The following is a 25,932-nucleotide window of genomic DNA, read 5'->3' as shown; positions in this document are numbered from 1 at the left end:
GGTCTGCTTAGTTCGATAATTTTATAGGTAAAATCGTCTTAAGTTGACGATGTTCCATGCCCGGGGTATCTGTTTACCCTCCAGGGTCTCGAGCTCGTATGCTCCTCCGAGTACTCTCTTTACTCGGTAGGGTCCTTCCCAGTTCGGCCCGAGTTTGCCAACGCCGGGCTCAGGTACCATGACCTTGCGGAGAACCAGGTCGCCGATGCAGAAGTTTCATCTCTTAACTCTGGCGTTGTAGTACCAAGCTACCTTTTGCTGGTACGCCGCGGTCCTGATGTACGCGAGGTCCCTCACCTCATCAAGTAGGTCGAGGTTGGTACGTAGCTCGTCGTTATTAGTATTGTCGTTGTATGCTTCCAACCGAAGTGAGGGGATTTCGATTTCGACTGGGATGACTGCCTCCATGCCATAGGTGAGGTTGAAGGGTGTCTCTCCGGTGGCGGTCTTTTTTGTAGTTCAGTATGCCCATAGGACGCTGGGCAGCTCGTCTGCCCATAACCCCTTAGCTCGGTCCAGCCTGGCTTTCAGTCTGCGGAGGATAGCTCTGTTCGTGACTTTTGCCTGACCGTTTGCTTGTGGGTGTGCAACCGACTTGAAGTTTTGCCGGATCCCAATGTCTTGGCACCACTCTTGGAATTTGGTGTCCTCGAACTGCTTGCCATTGTCGGAGATCAGCACCCGAGGTAGCCCGAAGCGGCACACTATGTTCTTCTAGAAGAAGTTCTGGACGTTTCGAGTTGTGATAGTTACGAGAGTTTCAGCTTCAACCCACTTGGTGAAGTAGTTTATTGCCACTACTAGGAACTTCCTTCCTCCTGTTGCTGGTGGGAATGGCTCGAGTAGGTCGATACCCCATTGTCCGAAGGGCCACGGGCTGGTGAGGTACTTGAGGTCGGCGACGGGCAGGTGGTGAATATTGGCGTGCTTTTGGCACTTCTCGCACTTCCTAACTAGCCCAACGGCGTCTGCTTTCATTGTTGGCCAATAGTACCCTTGTCGTAGTGCTTTCTGGGCGACGGCCCTACCCCCCAGGTGTCCGCCACATAGGCCTTCATGAATGTCGTGGAGTACGAGCTCGGCTTCGGGAGGTCACAAGCAGCGCAGATAGAGGAGCATGTAGGATCTTCGGTACAGCTGTCCGTCTATCATGGCGTACTTGGGCTGCCTGGCACTCTACCCTCCTGGCAGCGTTGCGGTCTGCGGGGAGGGTTCCATGTAGCAGGAAGCTCGCGAGTGGATCAATCCAGCTCGGTTCTGCTTGGGTGACAGGAGCGATCTCCTCTGCCCCCTGAAGAATGCTAGGCCGAGGTAAGTTCTCTGTGTACACAGTTCTCATGGTGTTGTCACTGGTGCTGACTAGCCGGGACAGGGCGTCGGCCTTAGCGTTCTCTGATCTCGGGATTTGCTTGATGAAGTGTGACTAGAAGCTAAGCAGAGCCTCTTTTACCTTTGCCAAGTAAACAATCATAGTGGGCTCGCGACCTTTGTATTCCCCTGTAACTTGGTTGACCACGAGCTGGGAGTCGCTGTAAATAACTATGTGTTTCGCCTTTACCTTTTGCGCCAAAACTAGCCCGGCTATCAATGCCTCGTATTCTGCCTCGTTGTTGGATGCCGCAAATTCGAAGCGTAGCGTGTACTCCAGTTTCGTGCCACTCGGACCGTGGAGAACTACACCGGCTCCGCTGCCCTGCTGATTTGAGGAGCCATCTACGTGAAGGATCATGGCTCTTCATCCCAGTTCGCGCTTGGCCTAACCAGGAGAGATACCGAACTGGGTGCGACCTCACGGGGCTCGAACTCAACCGGCCAGGGAGCACCGAGCTCACCCGAATTGTGGGCCTCGTGGTCAACCAGGCTAAGGACCTCGAAGCTGAACGTGCATTCTGCAACAAAATCTATCAAGGCTTGAGCTTTGATAGAGGTTCGTGGCTTGTACTGGAGGTCGTACTCACTGAGTTCGATGGCCCATTTCGTCAATCGACCAGAGACCTCGGGCCTGAGTAATACTTGCCCCAAGGGTTTGTCGATGAGGACGATGATGGTATAGGCTTGGAAATACGAACGGAGTTTGCGGGCCACCATGACCAGCGCATAGGCTAGCTTTTCTGTCTCCAGATATCTTGTTTCCGCTCCCTGCAATATTTTACTAACATAGTAGATGGGTCATTGGACCCGATCTGCTTCCTTTATCAGTACCGAACTGACCACTTCGTCGCTTGCCGAGAGGTACAGTACTAAAACATCGCCCTTTTCGGGTCGGGTCAACACTGGGATACTGGCGAGGTATTTCATGAGCTCATCAAATGCGAGCTGGCACTTTGGGTTCCACTCGAACCCTTTGCCTTTTATTGCCTTGAAGAAGGGCAGATAGCGGTCTGCTGACTTAGACATGAAGCGACTCAGAGCGGCTATTCTGCCGTTTAGCCTCTGAATCTCTTTCACTTTTCAGGGTGGTCTCATATCTAGGATGGCTTTTATTTTGTCCGGGTTGGCCTTAATACAGTGCCGGTTGACGATATACCCTAGGAACTTACCCGAGGTGACACCGAAGACACACTTGTTTGGGTTTAGTTTCATGCTAAATTGACGCAGAATTTGAAAGACAGAATGCAAGTCTTGTATTAATTCATGCAAAAACTGTGTCTTGACGACCATGTCGTCTACATAAAATTCTATCTTTGTGCCAATTAAGGGTTGAAACAGCTTATTTACAAGCCTTTGAAAGGTTGCCCTAGCATTTTTCAGTCCGAAGGGCATAGCCTTGTAGCAGTACAGGCCGAACTCGGTTATGAAGGCGGTTTTTTCCTCGTTGGACGGGTCCATCCTAATTTGGTTGTAGCCCGAGTAGGCATCCAGGAAGCTTAGCAACTCGTGTTCTGAGGTCGCGTCCACTAGGCGGTCAATCTTTGGGAGGGGAAGCAATCTTTTGGGCAAGCTCAGTTTAAGTCGGTGTAGTCGACGCACATGCGCCACTTGCCGTTTGCCTTTTTTACCAGAACGGGGTTGGCCACCCACCTCGGGTAATGAACTTCCTTTATGAAGTCTGCTGCGAGGAGCTTCTTGACCTCCTCATCGACCGCCCTCCAGCGTTCTGGGGCTAGGTTGCATTTCTTCTGTCTAATGGGCCTAACTACAGGGTTACTATTCAGATTGTGAGTTATAAGGTCGGGGTTTATACCGGGCATCTCTGCCGCGGACCACGCAAAAACGTCTAAATTTTGGAGTAAGAAACTTACCAGTTCGGACCTCAAGGATTCTCCCAGGGATGCTCCGACCTGAGGTAATCTGGCGGGGTCTTCTACCGAGACAAGGATGGGAATGGTTTCCTCCGTTGGTGCAGCTCGCTCCTCGTTCTGTTCCACCGGTCACTCCAGTTCGGGGTCGCTAGTTACCTTGGCCTTTCCCTTGAGGGCGGCAACGTAGCACTTGCGGGACTCAAGCTGGTCGCCCCGCACTACCCCGACGCCGAAATCCATTGGGAACTTCATGGCCAGATAGTAAGTGGACACCACGACTTTTAAAGCGTGGGTGATCGACCGACCTACTATGGCATTGTAGGGGGAGGGGGTCACGACCACCAAGAAATCGTGACTGAGTCTTACCATGCTGGGCCACGTGCCGACTTCCACAGGTACTGTGACCTTTCCCAAGGGTCTGACTTCTTCTCCGCTGAAGCCAACCAACGGGGTGTTCGCGGGCTTCAAGTCACTCTCTCGGAACTGGAGTTTGTCGAAGGCCGCTTTAAAAAGGATATCTGCCGAACTGTCGCAGTCAACGAGTACGCGTCAGACTTCGAAGTCGTTGATCTTTACCTTTATGACAAGTGCATCGTTGTGGGGGTAGTGGACCTCGCGCGCATCGTCTTCGGTGAAGATATGGGGTCTTCCGTCCTAGGCCGCTTTGGGGGATTTTGTTCTTCTTTGGCGGCCTCCCGGGTTGATGCCCGAGCTGCTGCCAAGGTGCATCCTGCTACGGTCGATCCTCCAACGATCACGTGGATTGTTCCCCGAACTAGTCTTTCTTCCAGGGACTGTTTCTGCGGTTCAGCTGGTCGGCTGCTGGACTCGGGAACATCTCTGATGTGCTCTCCCTACCGACCTGTCTTATTACTATTATTATTATTATGCTGTACAAAATTTCTCAAGTACCCACGACGGATAAGTTCTTCTATCTCGTCACGGAGATTATTACAATGTTCGGTGCTATGACCGTGGTCTCTATGGAAACTGCAGTACAAGTTTTTATTCCTCTCGTTCGGGTTTCCCTTCAGACGAGGTGGCCACTTCACATATGGGGTGTCTTTGATCGTCATTAAGATCTCGGTCCGCTTCGTGTTTAAGGGCGTGTAGTCCGCCCAACCTGCTAAGGGAGCTCGGAACGACTGGCTTGGCTTTGTCCCCCGAGGTGGGTCTTTTTTCTCCTGTCATCTGGGTTGGAGGGCTCGCCTTCCCTCTTTCTTTTTTCGATCCCGCTTTCAGTCCTTTGGTTGATCTCCTCCTCTGTTCTTATAAATTTGTCTGTGAGCTTGAGGAATTCAGCCACGGTCGCGGGCTGGTTAACTACCATGTGCTACTTGAACTCCTTGTGTGTCACACCCCTCTTGGCTGCCGCGAGCTGTACCGCGGGGTCTAGGCACGGTATCTGCAAGAACGCATCATTGAACCGTTTGATATAGCCCCGGATGGACTCTCCTTCCCTCTGGACTATTCCGAAGAGGCTCTCCTCGGTTCGGGGGCACCACTTACTAGTAACGAAGTGCGCGGTGAAAACTTGCACGAACTGGGTCCAACTTCTTATTGACCCGGGGGCTAGGTTCCTGTACCAGGTGCGGGCCACTCCCCTGAAGGTGGTAGTGAAAGCCACACACATGCAGGACTCGCTGGCCCTCGCCAGGTGCATTTGGGACTGGAAAGCATCGACGTGGTCATTGGGGTCAAAGGACCCATCATACTTGTCTAGGGAAGAGAGTTTGAAATCTTTGGGCATGGGAACCGCAAAGAGTTCTGATGACAGGGGGGAAGGGACTGAAAGGATAGGGGCAACTTTCACCTCGTCCGAGCTTGTTTCTTCTTTACCTCGGAGCTCGGGCAGGACGCGGGTGGTAGTTCGGCGACTTTGCTGATGTCTTCGTTGCTGCTTAGAAGGCCTGGTATTAGTGCTGCTTGCCTCGGTGTTGCCGAGCTCGATGGGCCCGGACTGTTGGTAGTTCGCAGCCAAGACGCCGAACTGGTTCTTCTGCCAGATCACTCTCGGTTGCTTCCACGTGTCGCGTGGCCAAAAGGTTGGGCCAAATCTTCCTCCATCAAGAGACAAAAATAAAATCGAAATAGGTATTTTACCAAGATATTCGTGACAATAAAAATAATAGTTTTGCCTAAATATATATTAAAAATTGATGAAAGTACCCTCATCTATTTATAGTAAGTATAATTTTACCATCTTAGAAGTTATTATATTTTATCATTTTCCTGACTTATTTCAACTATTCAGTCCCACCTTAGGTTTATGATTTGAAGGCTGTTTTTGGTTTGAAAGAAAAACGTAAGAAAATCTATAAAAGAGTATGCATGTTAGGAATGTGTGTAATTCATTTTTTTCCTGTTTTGTGGTGTAAAACTTTTAATCGTGATTCAACCATTTAAGTCAAATAAGCCAACTTGTGTTTTCATAAATTACACAATGAAAATGTTAACATAGATATGGATGCGGGTCAAAAGATTTGGCATTCATCTGGCTAAGTCATTAGATCATTTACCAATTCAATGTATTTTTTTGCAAACTGATAATTCAGAGGTTAAATGGACCCGAAAACCTGACTGCATGATAGATCAATTGGTCTACTTGGCTGTCTAACCATAGGAAGTAAATTAATAGATAAACCCAATGGGAGGTCTTAGTATTTTGAGCACTTGGCAAACTATTTTGGGTTGAATCTTTTCCACGATCATTTGAGACTCGATCTAATAAGTTGCCATGTGAAAGACTGGATTATAGGTTCATTGTGGAAGTTTATTGACAACCCCATTAATAACCATACATAATTTGTATAATATATACTAATGTATGATGTGAGTGTTGATTTTGGGCAAATGCTTCATAAACTGAGGGTTGTGTATTTTTTTTTTTTTGTGAAAAACAAAACTGTACTTGAGAGGTAATGAAAAAATCCCTGTAGCTCGTTTTGGTTCAGTTTTATAGGCATTGGTAAGAATATATTTGAGTAAATGAATTGAAAGATATATTTGCATTCAAAATAAGAGCAAAGCTTGCATCCATATCAACACAAAACTAAATCAACTTTGCATTTTTATAAACTGAACATATTTGTATTTGCGGCTTAGTTTGGAAAGAGTACAAATATAAATATGTATTTGTACAATGTTGTTTGTGTTTTTTTTTTGTTTGTTTTGAAAATAAATAAAAAATTAAATTTGTGGTTTAAGGAACATGTGTTTATCTAGTCATTTGATGTCATGTTTTACAAATCATCTGACTTCTATACTCCCAACTTTGTTTTATAATGATTATAAAAACATTTATTATCTTTTTTTAAGGGTAAATTACAAAGACCCCCCTATACTATGGGGTCTGTGACAAAGACACTCCTGTAGATGACGAAATGCGTTAAATTACTAAAATATCCTATTAAATTTTTTCTATTTTCTTTGTTTTGCTATTTTTCTCTTAAAACCTATTTAACCTATTGTTTTCCCTTTCTTCTCTTATTTTCCCCTTCCTCACTACATCTCTCATTCTTTCTCTCTCCCAATTCTCCGAAATGAAAGGATGGAGGAAACCCATTTTTCATCTTCCCTTTCTTCTCTTCTCCATCTTCAATCTCGTCTCTATAACCTTCGCTGACGATGTGGCGATCATGAAAAAATGCAATGCTTGATAGCTCAACAACAGATGTCTGTTCATATCACTGAGAAGATTGCCCAACTTCAAGCTCTTAGAAAGCTTTGCCTGAACGACAACGTTATCACAGGGGCAAGAGGGAATGGGGGTGAGAGTGGATCTAAAGTTAATCGCCTGAGAAACGGAAGCATTTGGCATCTGAATAAAGCTGAACCCATTCAAATTTAGCCATTACTTCATCCAGTCTTTCACCAACATTGGCTTCAATCCTTTCCCAGTGCGCTTGTTGAATCATCATGTATGTGTAAAGATTTCTCAAATAAAATCAAAAGGTCAATACAATCGAGAATCCATTAAATTTTCTGATGTCCTAGAAACCCAGAAATCTGAAGTGAGTACATTGATACAGCTGAAAAGGTAAAACTTATCCTTATCACCAATAGATGCTTAGTCTCCAGAGTCATCAATCGTGGTTTTGAACGATGAACTTTATCGTTGCTGATACTCATATCGGTATACCACTTGACGAATTCTATGTTAAACCCAATGGATCAAAAGCATCTCCTCACCGCCAAGGAAAGTATATGTGGCCTGGGCAAATGTTTGTGGTTGTTTACTTTTTGACGATGAAGAAAAGAATTTTATATTGAAAGGGAAAGAGAGAATAAACAAATTCGATTTGTGTGAAGTAAAAGTTTCAATTGATCGATGTGTCGCAAAATGAGTGAACCTGAAATTACTTGGATCCAACAACTTTTAAGTACAAGCACCGCACTCTTTCATCTGGCAAATACGGTGCTCTTCCATCTCATCTTTTTTAAGTACAAATGGGTGCGATGGAGTATTCTTTTGCTGCAGAAGCTAAAGCTTTTGATGATCAATTTCTATGGGTGTATTGATCCAACAGTCTCGATATAGCCACTGGGTTTTAATTTGCTGGGGAAGCTTCAGGCTTCAGTACTATATATGCATATGTGCTTTACGCATGCGGCACACCAATATTCTAGGTTCTAACTTGTTTAATTTTTTCCAAAACCTCAGAACCCTGATCAAGGTGGGATTCCATTCTAGGTTCTCCAGACTTTTTATTTATTTATTTTTTTTCTCCTGATCTTTTCCATGAGCATGATCCAGCGTTTATTCCGTTGCTGACGCACGGCACCATTACTTCAATCCAAAGGAGCTTCATCACCATGGCGTATATGCTCGACATACTGTTAATTTTTTAAGTTGAATTCAAAATTAGTCCAGAAATGGAGAAATGATTTAATAAAGGTTGGATGGATGGCTGTGGGATAGTGGACGAGAGGAGATCCAATTAAACACCACAGACAATAATAACATGATTGCCGTCGTGTCACGGGGTAAACGACGAGGCCCCGAGTGGCGCTTGATGGAGTTGAGAAAGCCTACCAAACGAATCACTTGTGACAGTCGAGCATATCATGGAAATGAAAAAGAAAAGTATGGTCGTCTAATGCAGATTTCTGATTTTTATTATAAAATTATAAATATTTAAAATATCAATAACTCACATAAAAATTTTATATATTAACATCCACCCGTAAATTGACATTAATTCCGAACCAACACCTAATCTAACATTACTTTGAGCATACAAATTCCGAATTTGGGCCTAACCGTCGTTCTATGAATTATGACAACTGACAAAGAGGATGAAGGTTTTTTAATATTGGGTTTGGATAGCTGAGGATGATTCAGGTCAGAATGTGAAGGCCTATGACATTTATTTTGTGCCCCAAATATCGTCATCCCAGGCTGCATGCCCAACTTCCCCGAAGTTGCAAGCTCTAGATTTTTAACCCGACCACAATATTGGCGTTGTTGAATCCACATCCACTCCCACTAGCCACTACGTCTTAAATTAAATTTTGTACTGTGGAGCTCGTGTCGTGTGGACCCATTCAAGTTTAATGTGGATACTCTTCCCTGGTGCCGTTGGTTTCTCTATTGCTAGTTGCGCTGGTTTTTGTTTAGCGATTGGTCGACTGTATTACGTCATTCTCTAATGTTATGTTTGGTTTAAAGGAAAATATACAGAAAAGAAGGAAAAGGTAGGGAAATTTTTACAAGCATTGTAGTGGTTTTTCTGTCTTTTCTTACCTTTTCCTTCACACTAAATATGGTTCAACTAAAATAAGAAATAGAAAAATTTAGTTTAGTACTTCGACTTTTGGATTGTGACAAGTTGGTATTCAAAAAATGTGTAATTGCATTACTCAAACTTTTTAAAATTATCAATTTAGTATCCACCGTTAACTGAATAACATGTGATTTATAACATTCTGAAATTTCAAAATTATCCTTTAAAGATGAAACTGTTCATTGTCTTCTTCCTTGAAATTGAAATTAAACCAGAGCAACAATTATCAAGTGCTCTTCCACAAGTTAGCCAAAAAAACACACCTACACGAAACAGACGATAACAGCCCATGACTCCACCACTGAGCAGCCGAAGGTGATTGCCACTAACCCACCAAGCAACTCATTGCACACATCGATAACATTCCAGAGTCCTGAAATCAACCTTTTCCTGAACAGAGTGGTCAGCGCAGCTGTGCAACCAACAAGGTCGTGGTCACTGCATTCCAGTTGACGGCGCTCCATTGTCCGTAGTAGTTTCCGGAGTTGTACGCCTTCAAGATGGTAAATAATGAACCTGGCTTAAACCCGTACCAGCGGAACCACAGTAAGAAGATACCCAATACGACCAAGGATGCGCTGTGACCACGCAAAGCTACAGGTTGATCTGCCTGATCAAACAGGCCAATTCTAGGCCCCTCGATGTGAGACCCCCCCCCCCCCCCCCCTAAAGTCCGGCTATACCTTGTATAACCACAGGGAATGAGTTGAAAATTTTATTCTTCAAGCTGCAGTTGCAATAGGTGAGGGAAGCCCTCTTAGTTGTAATGTGGGTTTGAATGTCATGGTGTTTGATTTTAGCTGAATAGAGATATCTGTTCAACCTGATCCATGTTGGTGTGTATTGTATTCTGATGGACACAGAATTAGGAAGTCATCTGCGTGTTGTAAAATTTAGGGTATTTCTTTTCTTTTTGTTCTGTTGTCTGTTCATACTGAACTTCTCAATTCTGTACTAATACACTTCCATCAAACCCTTGGGCGATAGAGTTCTGGTAAAGATCAAAACTGCAGAGGAGAAAACTGTAGGCGGTATTCTACTCCCTTCAACTGTACAAACAAAACCTCAAGGAGGTGAAATTGTAGCCGTTGGAGAGGGGAGGGAAGGACTGTTGGAGAGAATAAAGTTGACATCAATGTCAAGGTGATTTTTCAATTTCAGTATGTTTGGAGCGTTTCTATTTATGTAGTTGATTAGGTTCCACTAATTTTCTCTTTCTGACAGACTAGTACCAAGATTGTCTACTCAAAATATGCAGGGACAGAGTTGGAGTTCAATGGATCCGATCTTCTACTGTTGAAGGAGGATGACATTGTGGGCATTCTTGAGACAGACGATATCAAGGATCTCAATTCTCAAGCCTCCGAATGACCGTGTTCTAATCAAGATGTGTCTCCTTTCTTTGTTGTTCTAAGCTGGTGCATGATTTAAAAGTATGGTGCATCAAGGAATAACGTGGGCTTCCTCAAAACAAATCGTCATGGGTGTTCAGTGTTCACTTGGATATTTCCTGATACCTACTTTGGAAATCTGTGGTCGTATCGTTCATGTCTATTTGATTCCAGGTTGCTGAACCTGAACAGAAGACTGCTGGTGGCTTGCTGCTGATAGAGGCAACAAACGAGAAACCTTCCATTGGCACGGTGAGATTTATTTCTTCAATTACTTAAAATGTCTATTTTGTAATCAGGGTGGTGGTTGTAGTAGGTAATAGAGAGGAGGGAAGTTGTACGAGTATTCTTATATATATGCATAAAGTAGAACGGAGACTGTTGTGCTTTACGCAGGAAAAGGAAGTACCATTGACATCTATTTCTCTGTTTAATGAGTAGAATTGGATCGATACGTCGCATATTAAGTGAAGCCCTGAACATTTTTTATGAAGGAAGATTTGGTCCGACCTTGTAATCACTCAACACGTGGTAAAGGCAAACAGCTCGGCACAACAGCGTGCCTAGGGCGCGAGCATCAAAGGGAGGAATTAGCAGTACGAACTCCCTACCAGCAGTTCGAACTCCCTACAAGGAGCCCGAACTCTCCCTTAGGCCCCGAGCCTCACACAAGGCAATGGCCTGAACTGGCCCGCCTCATGGCAGTTCGGGACACTCCCCTATCTGAACTCAAGACTTCACCTCGCTCACCATTCCAGCACTTCGCCTCCAGGACGCCGAACTGAACAAACGTACCATACCTGACACCGAGGAGGTCCGTATACAAAGGCAGCGCACCTGACTGACTTGGGATCTGACACTTGACAGCCGCACTTCAACGGCCATCTGCCATCGCCACCTGCCACCGTCATCGCTAGTCGCAAACACGGCTCCGACAAAAAGAGCAGTGGCAGTTCTGTCCAGCAGAGGGAATGACACCCGAACTGGCAGGAGTCGAGGTAATCATACCCGACCTGACAGATGCTTAGAAGTGAGTGCACGAGGTGGTTATAAAAGGCTCCCTACCCCCCAAGAACAAGGTATGTGAACTTTGCGCCATCTGGTTTTATCTTACCTTTGAGAGAATTCTAACTTGAGCTTTGGAGCATCCATACCGGGTTCCCCCCGGAGCTTCCTCATCTTCTCTGTTTCAGGCTCCCTGTAGCTCCATTCAGAGGCAAGGTCGTTGACAGCTAGGACCAGCCGGATTGCGCACCATCAATTGGCGCCGTCTGTGGCTGCAGCACGAGCAACCGCCTCTGCAGCTCGGGAAGTCATCTCGGCAGCACGAAGAGCCTCTTCAACAGCTCGCGCCTGCCTCGAGCTCCTTTCCACCTAGGCCGCCAAGGCATGGATAGAAGAGTTCACCTACCAAAAAGAAAGAACGAGTGATCAAAAGAACGACAGCAAGGTGGATAAAAGCAAAAGAGCTCGATAAAAAGTCTGACTTACCACCATGGCATGAGTAACAGCACGACAGGCCACCTGGTGTAGAGGGAGATCAGTCCACGCCGTGACCTCCTCAGGGAAAATGGCCTCCTTACTCTTCTGAAGAGCGTAGGTCGACGACAGCACACTCCTGAATTCCCTTGGGGCCCCCGAGCCCGAGGGCCCTGCTCGCGTATAAGCAGACCCAGAGTAAGCAGGAGCACCAGAGTAGGTGGGAGCCCCCGTGTAAGTAGTCTCAGCATACGGGCCCCCTGCCGCATCTTGCATTGAAAGAGCCATCTCGGGCTCCCTGGGCAGATCCTCTGATGGGTAGTCCGGTACCTCGGGCTCCGCATCCCGGGGCAGCTTGGCATGAGTTCGCTTGTCGACTCGCTTCCTCCTCTTCATGCCTTGAAACAAGTGCCCACCACGAGTCCTTCCTGAGTGCATCACACCTGCAAAAAAAAGAGTTCGGCATCAGAAAAAAGCAAGAGATAGCAAAATAGAACCTCTAAGTAAGAAACCTACCCGAACTCAGGCCGGCCGCAATGAGCTTGGCCTCTGTCAAATACTGTTGACACTTTAGCCCAAGCCGCGCCCATTACCGGAGGCCCTTCACCGTCTCTTTGTCAAGCGTAACACCAGAGTCAGGGGCGGCCATCCCCCACCCTCTGAAACGGCCACCCCACCACACTTCGCACCCCGAAGTAGTCCCGCTTCCACGCCGGGACCTTGTTAGGAAGTTCATGTAAAAGCTTAAAACTCGGGCGAGGAGATAGGTAATACGCACGCCTACGCCCGGGGAGGAGACCCGCTTGCTTCTTAAGCATTAAAATGGAAGAGAAGATCTCCAAGTCTAAAGGAAAGCCCTGTTCGCAAAATAGGGAGATTGTCCCCACCAAATTACGAGTGGAGTTCGGGTGAAGCTGGCCGACCATAACGCCGAAGTGATTCAAGACCTCGACAAGGAGGGGATGGAAAGGCAATCGCAGCCCCGCAGCGAGCTGCTCCCGGAATATCACAATCTCATCAGGACAGTGTTCCCAAGGAAAACTACCCGAAGGTATGAAATAAGCGTACTCCCCAGGCAAATTGTAACAGGTAATAAGGGATTGGAGCCCCTTAGGCATCATGGTCGAGGGGCCAAACTTGTCTAACGTCTGACCCCGACGAGAGGTGGACGCCAAACTACCCGAGGTGACTCGACCTACAGGTTTGAACTCTTCCTCGAGCTCTACCTCCGGCTCGCTAGGACTATCAGGGGATGCAACTCGGTTCGTGGAACCTGCATCTGACCCACTTGAAGAACCGTCTGAGCTATCCGAGCTAGACATCGAGGAAAGAAGGTGGATTCCAAGAAGGTACTCACTCGGAAAAAAGCTTGAACAAGACTACGGGAACTTGAACAAGCAAAAAACCTTGAACGTGAACTGAAAGCCTAGACGCGAGCTCAAGAGGCAAAGCACAGAAGTGACAAAGCGACTGGGGTCCCCCACTATTTATACCCACAGTGACCGAGAAGCAATAGCACATATCAAGGCCAATCCGACGGACTGCAGTCGCGTTGACCGCACGTTTTTCTGAAACTGACAGAACGCCAACGCACGTCTCCTCACATTAAAGGCGGCAGTGACACGTTTTCAAAATTTGAAAAGACGCCTGCTATCACGTCTCCCAGCGGCGCGCTTTTTGAATTTTTGAAATAAAGCGCGCGCTGTCACGTCTGTCGGCATTTGTAGGCAGGTCGGCGCGTTTCCCGTCTTTTGGGCGCTCGAAGAAACCCAAAGAACCCTGACAACGCACCTCACGCTATTAGTCAACCGAGATTCGTAGTACGGGACAAATCCACTTGCCACCTTGCGAACTCCCCGCGCCAAGGCAAGACCCTTAGCACGAGGAGTGGGGGGCAATTGATGAAGGAAGATTTGGGCCGACCTCGTAATCACTGAACACGTGGCAAAGGCAAACAACTCGGCACAACAGCGCGCCCAGGGCGCGAGCATCAAAGGGAGGACCTAGCAGTCCGAACTCCCTACCAGCAGTCCAAACTCCCTACAAGGAGTCCGAACTCCCTACAAGGAGCCCGAACTCTCCCTTAGGCCCCGAGCTTCACACAAGGCAATGACCCGAACTGGCCCGCCTCATGGCAGTTCGGGACACTCTCCTATCTGAACTCAAGACTTCACCTCGCTCACCACTCCAGCACTTCGCTTCCAGGACGCCGAATTGAACAAACGTACCATACCTGACACCGAGGAGGTCCGTATCCAAGGGCGGCGCACCTGAATGACTTGGGATCTGACGCTTGACAGCTGCACTTCAATGGCCACCTGCCACCACCACCTACCACCATCATCGCCAGTCGCAGAGACGGCTCCGACAAAAAGAGCAGTGGCGGTTCTGTTCAGCAGGGGGGATGACACCCGAACTAGCAGGAGTCCAGGGGTAGTCATACCCGACCTGACTGAAACTTAGAAGTGAGTGCACGAGGTGGTTATAAAAGGCTCCCTACCCCCCAAGAACAAGGTATGTGAACCTTGCGCCATCTGGTTTTATCTTGCCTTTGAGAGAATTCTAACTTGAGCTTCGGAGCATTCATACCGGATTCCCCCCGGAGCTTCCTCATCTTCTCTGTTTCAGGCTCTCTGTAGCTCCATTCAAAGGCAAGGTCGTTGACAGCTAGGACCAGCCAGATTGCGCACCATCAATTTTCATTCATGTGGTGTTAAGTAGGTAATTGCCATAGGACCTGGTCCTCTGGATGAACTGGGCAACCGAAAGCCACCGACTGTTTCACTGGGAAATACAATATTGTACTCCTAGTATTTATTTAGTTTATAGAGAGACTGAGCGATATACTTTTTATGCAGGTTCATTGTCTTTTTCCTTGTAAAGAAAATTAGATAATGTTCAAAGGGTATTTGTTTCATTTCACATACCACTTAACGTCCGTTAATTAACTGTTTTGGGCTAAATTGACAGTTTTCCAAAATTTAGATACAGCAGTGATACATTTTAAAGTTCGGGTACTAATTTTGGCATTAACCACAATGTTTAGGGTATTAAATTGAAATTTTCCAAAAAAAGAAAAAAAATTATTAATTGGAGTTGCTTAATTGGAAGATAGAAACGACAAGGCAAGCAACTCTCGGTCTCAGCTTTTCCGAGCTGGGAATATGGGGCCATAAATGGGTCTTGGGCCCATTACTCCCACCATATTTTGCACCATTATTAGGACCCACCACTTTATTGGTTATTTGTTCGGGTAACTGCTATGCATTTATAAGTTAACTATTAACTATATAGTTCAGTGTTATTTACTCTGAAATGAGAAAAAAAATGTAAAAAATTACCGACAATCTATTCTGCACATCCCGACTGATATTCTAGGTCGGTGTAGGTCTTAACTCTCATTCTCTGAAGAAGGAAAATGACTTATTACTTTTTTAATGGTATTTAATTAAGTATATTAAATATTTAATGCGATCTATTTAATATTTTATGTTAATTAATTATTATATTTCTTATGACCAATTTGTCGATTTTCTGTTGGGTTTTAATTGTTTGTAAATAATAATTGTTAATTAAAATTTAGACCAATTATTAATTGTTTTTAGAAAATAATAATAGCTAAATAGTTAAAATCATTAGGCTTTGGGACATTCTAACATTAATTGATAATAATAGTCGATTAATTAAAATCATTGGATTTTAGGGCTATTTTAACTTTTAATTAATAACACTTATTAATTGTAAATTATTTATAAATTATTGATCAAAATTTATCATTTATGTGAAATTAGGACCCCAACTGAACCAAACCAAATCGAATTCAATTCTGAACTCCAATTCGATTTAATTCAGTTGAAGAAACCAAATTGACCGATTATACACCCCTACTATTAGGATAGAAAGTCTCTACACCGAACAAAAACAACATTAAATAGATTACTAATATAAAGGATAAATGTGAAGCAAGGGTTAGGTGGCAGAGTAGTGGGGCAAGAGACGACAACGGCCAAATAGACCCCAACACTCCTAATCCAAATAATAATTCGGTTGGGCCTTGAGAGAGAGAGAGACACCCATGCCATGCCTGTGGAATAGAACAAGGAACACACCAAACAAGGGCATAGCCCAGCAACATTACAAAAGGTTTAATTTTAATTGAATTGCCTTTATTATTTTATTTTTTCTTTTGAGGGAATCTCTATCAATCAATCTATCTATATATCCCTCAACCAACAAATACCTATCTATTTACAGCAAAGCCTTCCGAAGAAAAATGTATAAGTTTAATATATATATATATATATATATATATAATAGGGCTCTCAAATCCTGTTATTTATTAATAATAATATTATTTTAAGTTGAAGCAAGAAAGTTAGTTGATATGCTTTATTTAACAATAACTAGTAAGCATTTGTGATAAAGTAGGACGTGGAGTCGAATCAGTTACACTATGGCAATGTTTTGTTGCCAGAAAAGGAAGACCTTTTGTTTAACAGCTGGGCACTGCCCACAACTATCTTGGTAAGCACAACACGACTTAACACCGGGGGAAACTGGAAAGTTAATTATCCCCGGTGCCACGTAGTTTGGTGCTGTATCGAGTCTGGACCGTAGCCAAAACTTTGGCAGTTTTTGGAAATATCACGCTAACAGGAGAGTGGATAAATTAATAATTGCTTTAATTTATTTTGATAAAAAATAAAATCATAGGCGTGAATAGATGAACCACCACCATAATATTATTATGTTGGGCCCAAAAACTCTCTCAACGTCTGAGCAGCAAAGATCGCCTCGCATGGATTTCGTGAACCGCCTTAAATACTGATAGTAAGTAACATTAACCTCACACTCGCATCCCGCTTTTGTATTGAGAACATTTATAGATGAATAACAAATACAAATATAAGAAATGTTTCATCAGATTGTAGGGTCGGTGTAAAGCATACTCTTATGAATACATTTGGACTCTTAAATAACAAACTTTACACAACTTAAATCCTTGCGAAGGAATCAGCCACTGAAACTAGTCCGTATCTGCTCCTTCTTCACTCAGTCCTCACAATATGCTCTGGCCATATATAAAAAACATCTCCTGTACTTATATGTGGGTTCGATTATGATGTAGAAAAGTTATGATATTTGAAAAACAACTGACCAATCAATTAAAATGATAAAAGGTAATAGAAAATAAAGTATTATTAATCGAAATTCATGAATGGATTTTGATTAATTAAAACTTTTTTCATATCGTATCTTTTCCGCAGCATAGATTTTACCATTAGATGTTTTTTTACATACGGTGAGATCGTCACTACGAGATCTGTGTAAGAAGCATTTTTTAAGGCTTTCCTTTCTGTTCTTATTTTTTACTTCAAACCAAACAAATACAGCCAAAAGGAACAGATACCAATTCCACTAAAACATGTGGTGGACCCACATCGTCATCATCCACTTAAGTTTGGGCAATTAGACGGTTATTCTGAAATTTTCCCCTTTTTCTAGGGAGAAGCTTCCAAATTTCGATGTATGCAATAATTCAATAAATAGACATTTTGTGTCTTAACACGTGCAAACCATGTCCTAAGTTCCAAACGGTGGAGCAAAATACTCTTATTATTAAAAGAACAACTGTAAACACCATTCCCTCCTGGCTGCATCTGCATGCGCGCACTACGTGTGCGGTCTGAGGTAGCAAAAGGGATAAATTGCCATCACGAATCCACGTAGAAAACGCATCTATCAAGAGTTCAGACGTGAACTCATCTATCAAACGGCTCAGTCCTCAAGAAAATTTGTCCTCACACCGTCCTAACCCTGCATTGGTAACATTTTTCGAAAATGTACGGTCGTGTGTTGTGAAGACGAATCCGGTCTCCAAACGGAACCAGATATTCTCGGCATATTCCCCTCTGGAAAATCGTTTATAAAAAAAATTCGGGGTCTCGTGTTCTACGGCCAGAGGGAGACGCAGTTACAGGGGAGAGGAAAACTGCCCAGCCAGGCTTACCCATCAAGGAAGAAACCTAACGGGAGGAGACGGCGCACCCCAACGTTGCCGTCGATTCCCTTAGCTCAATGGAATATGCTACCCAACTTTGAGAGCTTCTCCCGAATGACAGCGACGTTCTGATTCTCCAAAAATACAAAGAACAGGAAGAATATCCGAAAGCATAAATTCACCTTCGAATATTCTTCCGTCAAGATCCCCGTTTCCTTCCCGTTACGTCTCCTCCGCATTCTTTATAAACCCCCGCCCCGCTCGACCTTCTATCCTCTGACAAACCTTGTAATTACCCCTGTATCCTTCCCTCTCTCTCTCTCTCTCTCATCCCACAATGGCTCTCAAAACTGTTCATGTTTCCGACGTCCCTCACCTCGACCAGGTCCCGGAAAATGCCACGATACCTCTCTATTCAGATAGGTTCTCCAAAGGTGAGTGTTGAATCATAACCTTTGGTTTCTTTGTATTGGCCGTGGTTCACCGCCTGATCTTACGTTTGCGTTTTTTAATCTATTTGTTTCCCCATTATTCTCGTACCACAGTTAATGAAGGTCTCGCAACCACGTTTAAGTCGTCAAAGTTTCTTGTGATCGGGCATAGAGGGAATGGAATGAACATGTTGCACTCGTCCGACCGGAGAATGAAGGCAATAAAAGAGAACTCAATCCTGTCCTTTAATACGGCCGGAAAGTTCTCCGTCGATTTTGTCGAGTTCGACGTTCAGGTAAGGCACCGACCAGCGATATCACTTTTGTGTTTTTTTTCCCAGTTTCTCTTTGTTCCCTTTACCTAATTAATTTCCATGCCTGCCTTTTTTAATTTTTTGTTTCTGTTTTGATTTATTATTTGGTTATTCTACGATCCCGGAGAAACTGTGGTTGCCTGAATTCGTTTTTTCGGTTATCCATTCCGGAATACAATACTACAATTTTTTGCGCGGTGTTACTGTCGGCGACCTACCGCCGCGTAAAAGTTGAGAAACTTGCAAGATGCAAACCGGCGTGTTTACCGCAAAACCGCTCAGATTTAGGAAAAGGAGGAGGGAGGACGATGGCACGTATACGGTCAACTCAACAGATGTGGGTGGGCTCTCAGCTCAGCTCTGCCTTATCCTTGTCTAGAGTTGTCCTCCTCCTCCCATGGGCCACTGGCCATGGCAGAGTCGCCTTGTGCTAGTGTGCTGAGTTGGGAACCCAAGTTTGACCCACGCTGACAACCATCTTACGTAGCGCTGGTATCTGAAGAGTACTAATTACTCTGAAGGGACCGGTGCCATGGGGAAATATCTGCTACACCCATTGCATAGCCTTGGGCTAAAGCCGTGAATAACAGCCCTCTATGTATTAATGATGCGAATCGGATAAAGTGGGCTCCAACATACATCCAAAGGCCATGATTTCAACCACACCTATCCATAGAATAGACAAGCTGCTCTGATGGAGTCTGTTAGACTGACTGTTATAAACAAGGCGTGCACAAAGGTCAACGGTCCACCTAAGCAAACCAAATTATATGTATGACATCGGCTTCGGTGCGCAGAGGACCAAGGCTATATGAACGGTGTCAGCACAGTCTTGTGAGCACTGAAGCCGATCTCGTGTGTATTTGAATGGCAACCGAAGAGTTTACTCTCTTGTGAGCCCGCCCTGAGGCTGAGGACCTTTATCATTGATAAAAAATCCTAATATTGATAGAGGTGGGATCTGCTCCTCCATACTGTCAGTCTGTCACCATTAATTGGGCCTATCTGTTGTTGAACGAAATTAGTGGTCCACCCAGTTCTTCTCCAACTATTCAAACCCTTTAACGTTTTCATTCACCCAGTTTCTCCAAAATTATAATTGTGGACCTTCTCAATTTTTGCTTGCTCCCAACTTTGTTAGTCATTCTCCCTGTAGTCTGTACTCTGTAATATGTCAGTATATTGATTTCTTTATTTACCCTTTTCGGTTTCCAATTTTCTATTATTTTAGACAAGACTATAAGCAAAAGTATAAATTTTTTGTAGGTGACTAAAGATGACTGTCCAATTATTTTCCACGATAATTTCATCGTCACCGAAGAGAACGTAAGATCCACTAGTCTTTCTCTCCTTTTCTTCTGTACCGCTCCTTTGTCTCTTCTTATTCTTCATGATTGGAAGTTTGATCTACGTTATTTGTTTTTATTAAAAAAACCCTTTTCATTTTTCAGGGGGTCATAGCAGAGAAGAGAACTACAGAGCTTACTTTAGCTGAATTCCTTCTCTATGGGCCACAAAAAGAGCCTGGAAATGTAATTGCTTTCTGTTCCTCCTGCCATGCTTGACTCTCCTTTTATTTCTTCTCTCCAAATCCATCAGATAAAACTAAAACAAAGGTTGCCTTGTATCAAAATTTCAGGTGGGAAAAGCTCTATTTAGAAAATCTGGTAAAGGGAGTGTTTTCAACTGGACAGTTGAGGACGACGACTGTCTCTGCACATTGCAAGAGGCATTCCAGAAGGTTGATACCAAGTTGGGTTTTAATATCGAATTGAAGTTCGATGACGACGTTATTTATCAAGAGCAAGAACTCATCCATGCTCTTAAAGCAATCTTGAGGGTATACTCCACTGGTCTTTTTGTTGTAGTTGGGATTGAATTGAAGTTTGAATGCATGAATATATGAGAGTTTCTTCTCGTCTTAATTGAGTTGTAATTGATGGGCAGGTGGTTTTTGAATACGCCAAAGATCGACCAATCATCTTCTCAACCTTCCAACCAGATGCAGCACAGCTTATCAGAAAGTTGCAGAGCACATACCCTGTAAGAGTCTCCTCTGTTCCTACCATAATACTATTATGCATCTTTTTCCCTTTTCAATGTGAATGATTGTAATGGCTATTCTCATGAAAACCAGGTTTTTTTCCTTACAAATGGAGGACACGAGATATACTCTGATGTGAGAAGGAACTCCTTGGATGAAGCCATAAAGTTGTGCTTGGCAAGCGGCTTGCAAGGGATTGTATCCGAAGTCAAAGCTGTCTTTAGAAATCCAGGAGCAATAGCCAAGATCAAAGAATCCAATCTTTCCCTCCTAACCTACGGCCAGTTGAAGTAAGTTTTCATTGTTAATGGAGTTTTAATATTCAATTCTAACTGATGCTGAGTTGTTGATGAAGATTTAGGACTATGAATCTCTCTAGTCTCTAGACTTGGATGATCTCTTCTAATCAAGATTTATTTTTCATGCTTTTCCATGTGTTCAGCAATGTGAGAGAGGCAGTTTACATGCAACACGTTATGGGAATTGATGGCGTTATTGTGGATCTTGTTCAAGAGATAACAGTGGCGGTTGCCGGTTTCATCAAGCCAGAAGCGGAGGGTGAAGAAGAGACCTCAACGGAAGGAGACGAACAGATTCAGGGGATGATGACAAGGCCTAAATTCTCCCAACGCGAGCTGTCATTTCTACTGAAGCTCATACCTGAGCTGATACAACCTTGAGGCACTAAATACAATCAAAACGAAAGAGAAACCAAACCAAACACGCAAGAGCAACACTTAACAGTTTTGAGTTTTGAGTGCCTCCCACTCCCTGTTTCAACGTGGGTGGGTGGCATCGTCCTTATCCTTGACGGTAATTGCTCTTTCAACTTTGTACTGAAAATGTATCTTGTCTTCACTTTTATGGGGTCTCTTTTTAAAATCACTAGGAAGATAACCATCAAGGTTTACAAGGTTATTTTTTCGCTTTCTTCTACATCTATTTTTCTGGTTCTGATGGAAATCTCTATAAGGCCCAGTTTCGTTTGCAGGAATGGAATGGGTTATTTCAATTTCAACTGTTTGGTTGGTACAATCGGAATCCCGTTCCTATAATAGATCATTTGGATTCTGATTCCGATTTCGATTCCAACTACAAACCAAACGGTTTTGGATACCCATTGGGCAGGCTCGGACCATTTGTTAAAATTTGAATGAAACCAGTTTGGAAGCTGAGGCTCGATGTAGAGTAAAATCCAATGTTTAGAGAATGGGATGAGCAAAGAATGAGAGAAGGGAGAGTTTCATGGGTTATAGGTTTAAGTAGGGTTAAATTAAAAGTCGAATTTACATTATATAATATATTTCACAATTTTATATTTAGTATGGTGGATTTTAAGCTCTTTGTTTGTTTGTTTGTTTTTTATTTATTTTTTTTTTGTTTGATAAATGAGGGGAATTGATCATCAGGTGATTCGATATTTAGTAAAGGCGGGTTCCACATTTAATGAAGTTTCTTAAATGTTAAAATTAGTCTAACGAAATTGCTCATTAAACATAAGCAGCAATGAAAAATACAATAAAAAATAAAAAAAAACATATTAAGCATGCTGAGACAAAAACAGGTAATTACGAGCATCGGGAGAAAAAACGAAATGAGAAATTTTTACAACTGATGCAAATTTAAGAAACACCAAAAAGTTTGGCTAAATGTCTTCAATAGAGATGAATTAACTATGCAAAACCTTCAAGGGGTATAAAGAAAGTAGGTACTATGGCACCTAATTTATGGCATAATTGAAAACGTGAAACTGTAAAAGCGGGAGAAGCCAAAGATCACTTGTTGTTACAAAACTCTCTTAACATTCCACCGCCTAATGTTCAAAGAATAGGCCCCATAGAAAGTCTAAAGTGTACAAAGAAGTAACTTGTGACTGTAGGGACGTAAAATGTGCAAGAAAAACATCTATCCATATTGTTATAGAAGCTGAAACATTTGGAGTTTGAATGTGTCGGAGAGAACTCGATGATTGTCAGAAAAAGGCCCAGGAATGATAATATCGTTGCAAAACAAATGGATACCCATGGCAGGCTCCAAAGGCACATTACACGCAAATCCGATCAAGGCCCAACAGAAATAAGAAAAAGAGCAGTGAAAATATAAAGACTAGAATGAACAAAAAAACCAAAGATCCTAAGTCTGTTCTATAGGCATAGATCAAAACTGTTCATCCCTCAAATCTGTCCAAATACTGATATAAAGAGAGATAAATGAAAACCTCCCGTCGAGAGGGAGACCCTCACGAAAACAAATTTGTTTTTGAAGCAAGGCAAAATTACATTTCAAACAAGACCAAGTATGGGTGGTCATATGGACAATGCAAATTTGGCAATTAATTAAGTGTGCAGTTTCATTACCTTTCCTAGCAACCCAGTGTACCGAGCAATGAGCAATGAAGGAGATTTCTAATATTTAGCCTGCATTCAAAAGAGATGTGCCAAAGGATATTTATAAGAATCCTAAGGGCATGCATTTTACCACAGCCATTTCATAAAATACTTTTAGGGTTTAGGTTTTAAGATTTAAGGGTTTACAGCATAGTTTTCAAATCGGAATGGACTGAATGGTTGGACCAGAAAAACTAGGATTTTTAGCCTAAAATTGTTGATTTGGTCAGCAAATTGTTGACCCGGGCAGTCCGATCATCAAATAGTTGAGCCAAACAACGATTTTAGCCGTTTTTTATTTTTTCTGTCAGAGCAGGCTTTTCGTTCAGACTAGACAATTGGTCCATTTGTCCTAGGAATTGGATCCCAAAACAGTTCCCTATGTTAAAACCTTGGTTTAGAGATTAATGTAGAGTTTATCATTTATGATTTAGGGGTTTGGAGTTTAGAGTTTAGATTCGAGGGTTTTAAGATATAGGGTTTAAATCTAAAAATCAAGATGTGATAGGACACATGTCCTCTAACATGGTTTAGGAGTCAAGTATTGCCCTGGGTAAGTATTACTTGAGGAACATTTATTTGGATAAATAAGTAATCAAAATAATAGAATTTTGAAAAATATTCTTAGATTTTGGCCACAATACATCCAAAATTCATGATTTTTGAACTGTCGTTAATCCGAACGATCAAACTATTGACTTATTCAACAGTTTTTTACCCATTTTTATTTTAATTTTTTATTTTTTTGTCAGAACAAATTATCCGTTTGAATCAAATGGTTGAACCGTCAACCAGGAAACTGCTGGACAGAACAGTTTTGATTCCGGATCGCTTTTTAAAACATTGCCAAAAATTTTCATATTATATTTGATACTGAAAATTCACTAAAGTGTCACTGAAGAGAATCTCCAAATTGACAATAGTGCTTCGTACAATATTAGAATTTAGAATATCATTAATTAATCCACGTTCAGTATTCTTCCAATGTTTAAAGGGAGAAGTACAAAATCACACGATGCAGAATTCTGAATTCCAGCCCCCCCTTACTAATAGCCCTCTGCCCCCCTATAAGCCACATCCTACCCGTGAATTTGACATCAATTCACGGTCAGGATGCATTCCCCCTGTACTTTGGGGCTAGAGAATTCTGATCTGGGCTGATTGGTACTTCTCCCATGTTTAAAAACATTCGCAAATATATCCTCACTCGTTAAAAACGATAAGATCCTTTTCATCTCTAACACATGTTACAGACCAGATGGAAGGATTAAGGAGCATTTACACATAAAATTACTCCTAAGGCTGTGTTTGGATGCAATGCATTGAAACAAAAACATGACAGTGCAAAGGATTTGAGTGTAAATTCTGACCTTTGTTTCATATTTTAACCTATTTTGTTTGGTTGCAGTATAAATGAAATAAGTAAGATATGAAGCATAGTAAAGTAAAATTTAAAATAAAATTAAACAAGAATTTGCATTTTTTTTAAATTTGCACTCCCATACATTTGTACTAAGTTTTAAATGTCTCTTAGGCTCAGTTTGAAAAGAGTACAAATGCAAATATATACAGTGCTAATGTATACAAAATAATATAAAATGTAAGGTGTGTACTCTACATATTTGCATTTGTACTCCTTCTAAACTGAGCCTTAGGTTCCATTTGTTTTTTAAGAAGTTATTTATCCAGATAAGTATTTTCCAGGAAATATTTACTCAGATAAACCGCATTCTGTCCATGAATTTGGCATCAATCCACAGTTAGAATTCATCCCACCTGTATAGTGGGGCTAAGAATTCTGAAGTGAGCTGAACAATCATTCTCCCTAACTTTTTTTTGGTTCTCAATACAAGATTATTTTCTATGAAAAATACAAAGGGTATTTATATAAAAAACAAAAAAAAAGGGGTCAGCCCTACAAAAAGGAGAATGGGACAGGTTTGGTTAATCCTGCAAAAAACCTTGATGCAAATCCAGTGTCCAATTTTGGGACCTGCGACTCCTACGGTCCTACCTATGATTCAAGGCTAACTGCAAGTGAACCCGGTTGACTTGTGAATCCAAATGTCTTACAAGTCCCACCTGACCGCAATTCATGGATAACCAACAATTCCAGATGTGCTGAGTCCCTTGTGGCAGAGACCCTCCACTTCTACCATAGACCACTATAAAATTTTGACTTTGGTGTTTTCTCAACTTAATCAGTCAATGCTTCTAATTTAATCACAAAAATTTCAACCAATGTTTTGAAAATTGACCCGGAATCAGAACTGCTTTGGCCATTGATTTCTAGGTCAGTAGTTCGACCGCTTGATTCAAAAGAATTACTTGTTACAATTTAAAAAATAAAAAAATAAAAAATAGTAAAAACCTGTTGTTCAAGTCAAACAGGTCAATGATTTGACCGTACAAGTCAGTGGATCGCTGATTAAGTCAACTGTCTTTTAACAAAAGAACCGTTCAAAAATAAAATGAAACTAATTGCTTGGACGATTTCTAGGCCTTATGTCAACCACAGTTCGGAAACCATGGTTTCAACAATCCATTAAAATTTAAAATGAGACCCAAAAACCAAAAATAACTGAATTGCAGGTATTAGAAACTCCTATCTTCAGTTGAAAAGCTTCTGTGCCCGTTTAGGAGGGATGGAGCACAGCAACTCCTGGCTTTTACTATACATAATCAATGTTTGGAGAAAAATCCCAAGACCCCAAATCAGTTGTCAATCGGTTTTTTGGCTGTCTGCTTCAGCCTCTTTTAGATGGTTTATCTGGAGCGCCTCAAAGCGGCTGAACCTGCTTTCTGAATGTTCTACTCTGCCCTCCCAAATAGGCACTCAATGGTGCTTCAAACCCAT

The 25,932-nt window shown here is 42.8% G+C and overlaps 1 protein-coding gene across 1 annotated transcript; it reads left to right on the top strand.

Moving 5' to 3' along the window:
• Positions 1-17,846: 17,846 nt before the first annotated feature.
• On the top strand, positions 17,847-21,624 carry GDPD2 (PLC-like phosphodiesterases superfamily protein). Its single transcript, XM_010252291.3, has 8 exons — positions 17,847-18,333; positions 18,445-18,626; positions 19,911-19,970; positions 20,096-20,176; positions 20,284-20,484; positions 20,592-20,687; positions 20,782-20,978; positions 21,131-21,624. The coding sequence occupies exons 1-8, from the start codon at positions 18,237-18,239 to the stop codon at positions 21,366-21,368; spliced, it is 1,152 nt and encodes a 383-aa protein (XP_010250593.1). The 5' UTR covers positions 17,847-18,236; the 3' UTR covers positions 21,369-21,624.
• The last annotated feature ends 4,308 nt before the right edge of the window (positions 21,625-25,932 follow it).

The sequence above is a fragment of the Nelumbo nucifera genome, chromosome 3, assembly GCF_055504915.1.
Source record: "Nelumbo nucifera cultivar China Antique chromosome 3, China Antique-T2T, whole genome shotgun sequence".
Taxonomy (NCBI): domain Eukaryota; kingdom Viridiplantae; phylum Streptophyta; class Magnoliopsida; order Proteales; family Nelumbonaceae; genus Nelumbo; species Nelumbo nucifera.
This window is presented reverse-complemented; position numbering and strand designations above follow the sequence as displayed.

What these genes read in the sequence shown, in the direction of transcription:
- GDPD2 (XM_010252291.3), top strand. Translation starts at nt 18,237, where the DNA reads ATGGCTCTCAAAACTGTTCATGTTTCCGACGTCCCTCACCTCGACCAG. An exon ending in TTCAGATAGGTTCTCCAAAG is followed by an intron (nt 18,334 to 18,444) that starts GTGAGTGTTGAA and finishes CTCGTACCACAG; the next exon opens with TTAATGAAGGTCTCGCAACC. An exon ending in TTGTCGAGTTCGACGTTCAG is followed by an intron (nt 18,627 to 19,910) that starts GTAAGGCACCGA and finishes AATTTTTTGTAG; the next exon opens with GTGACTAAAGATGACTGTCC.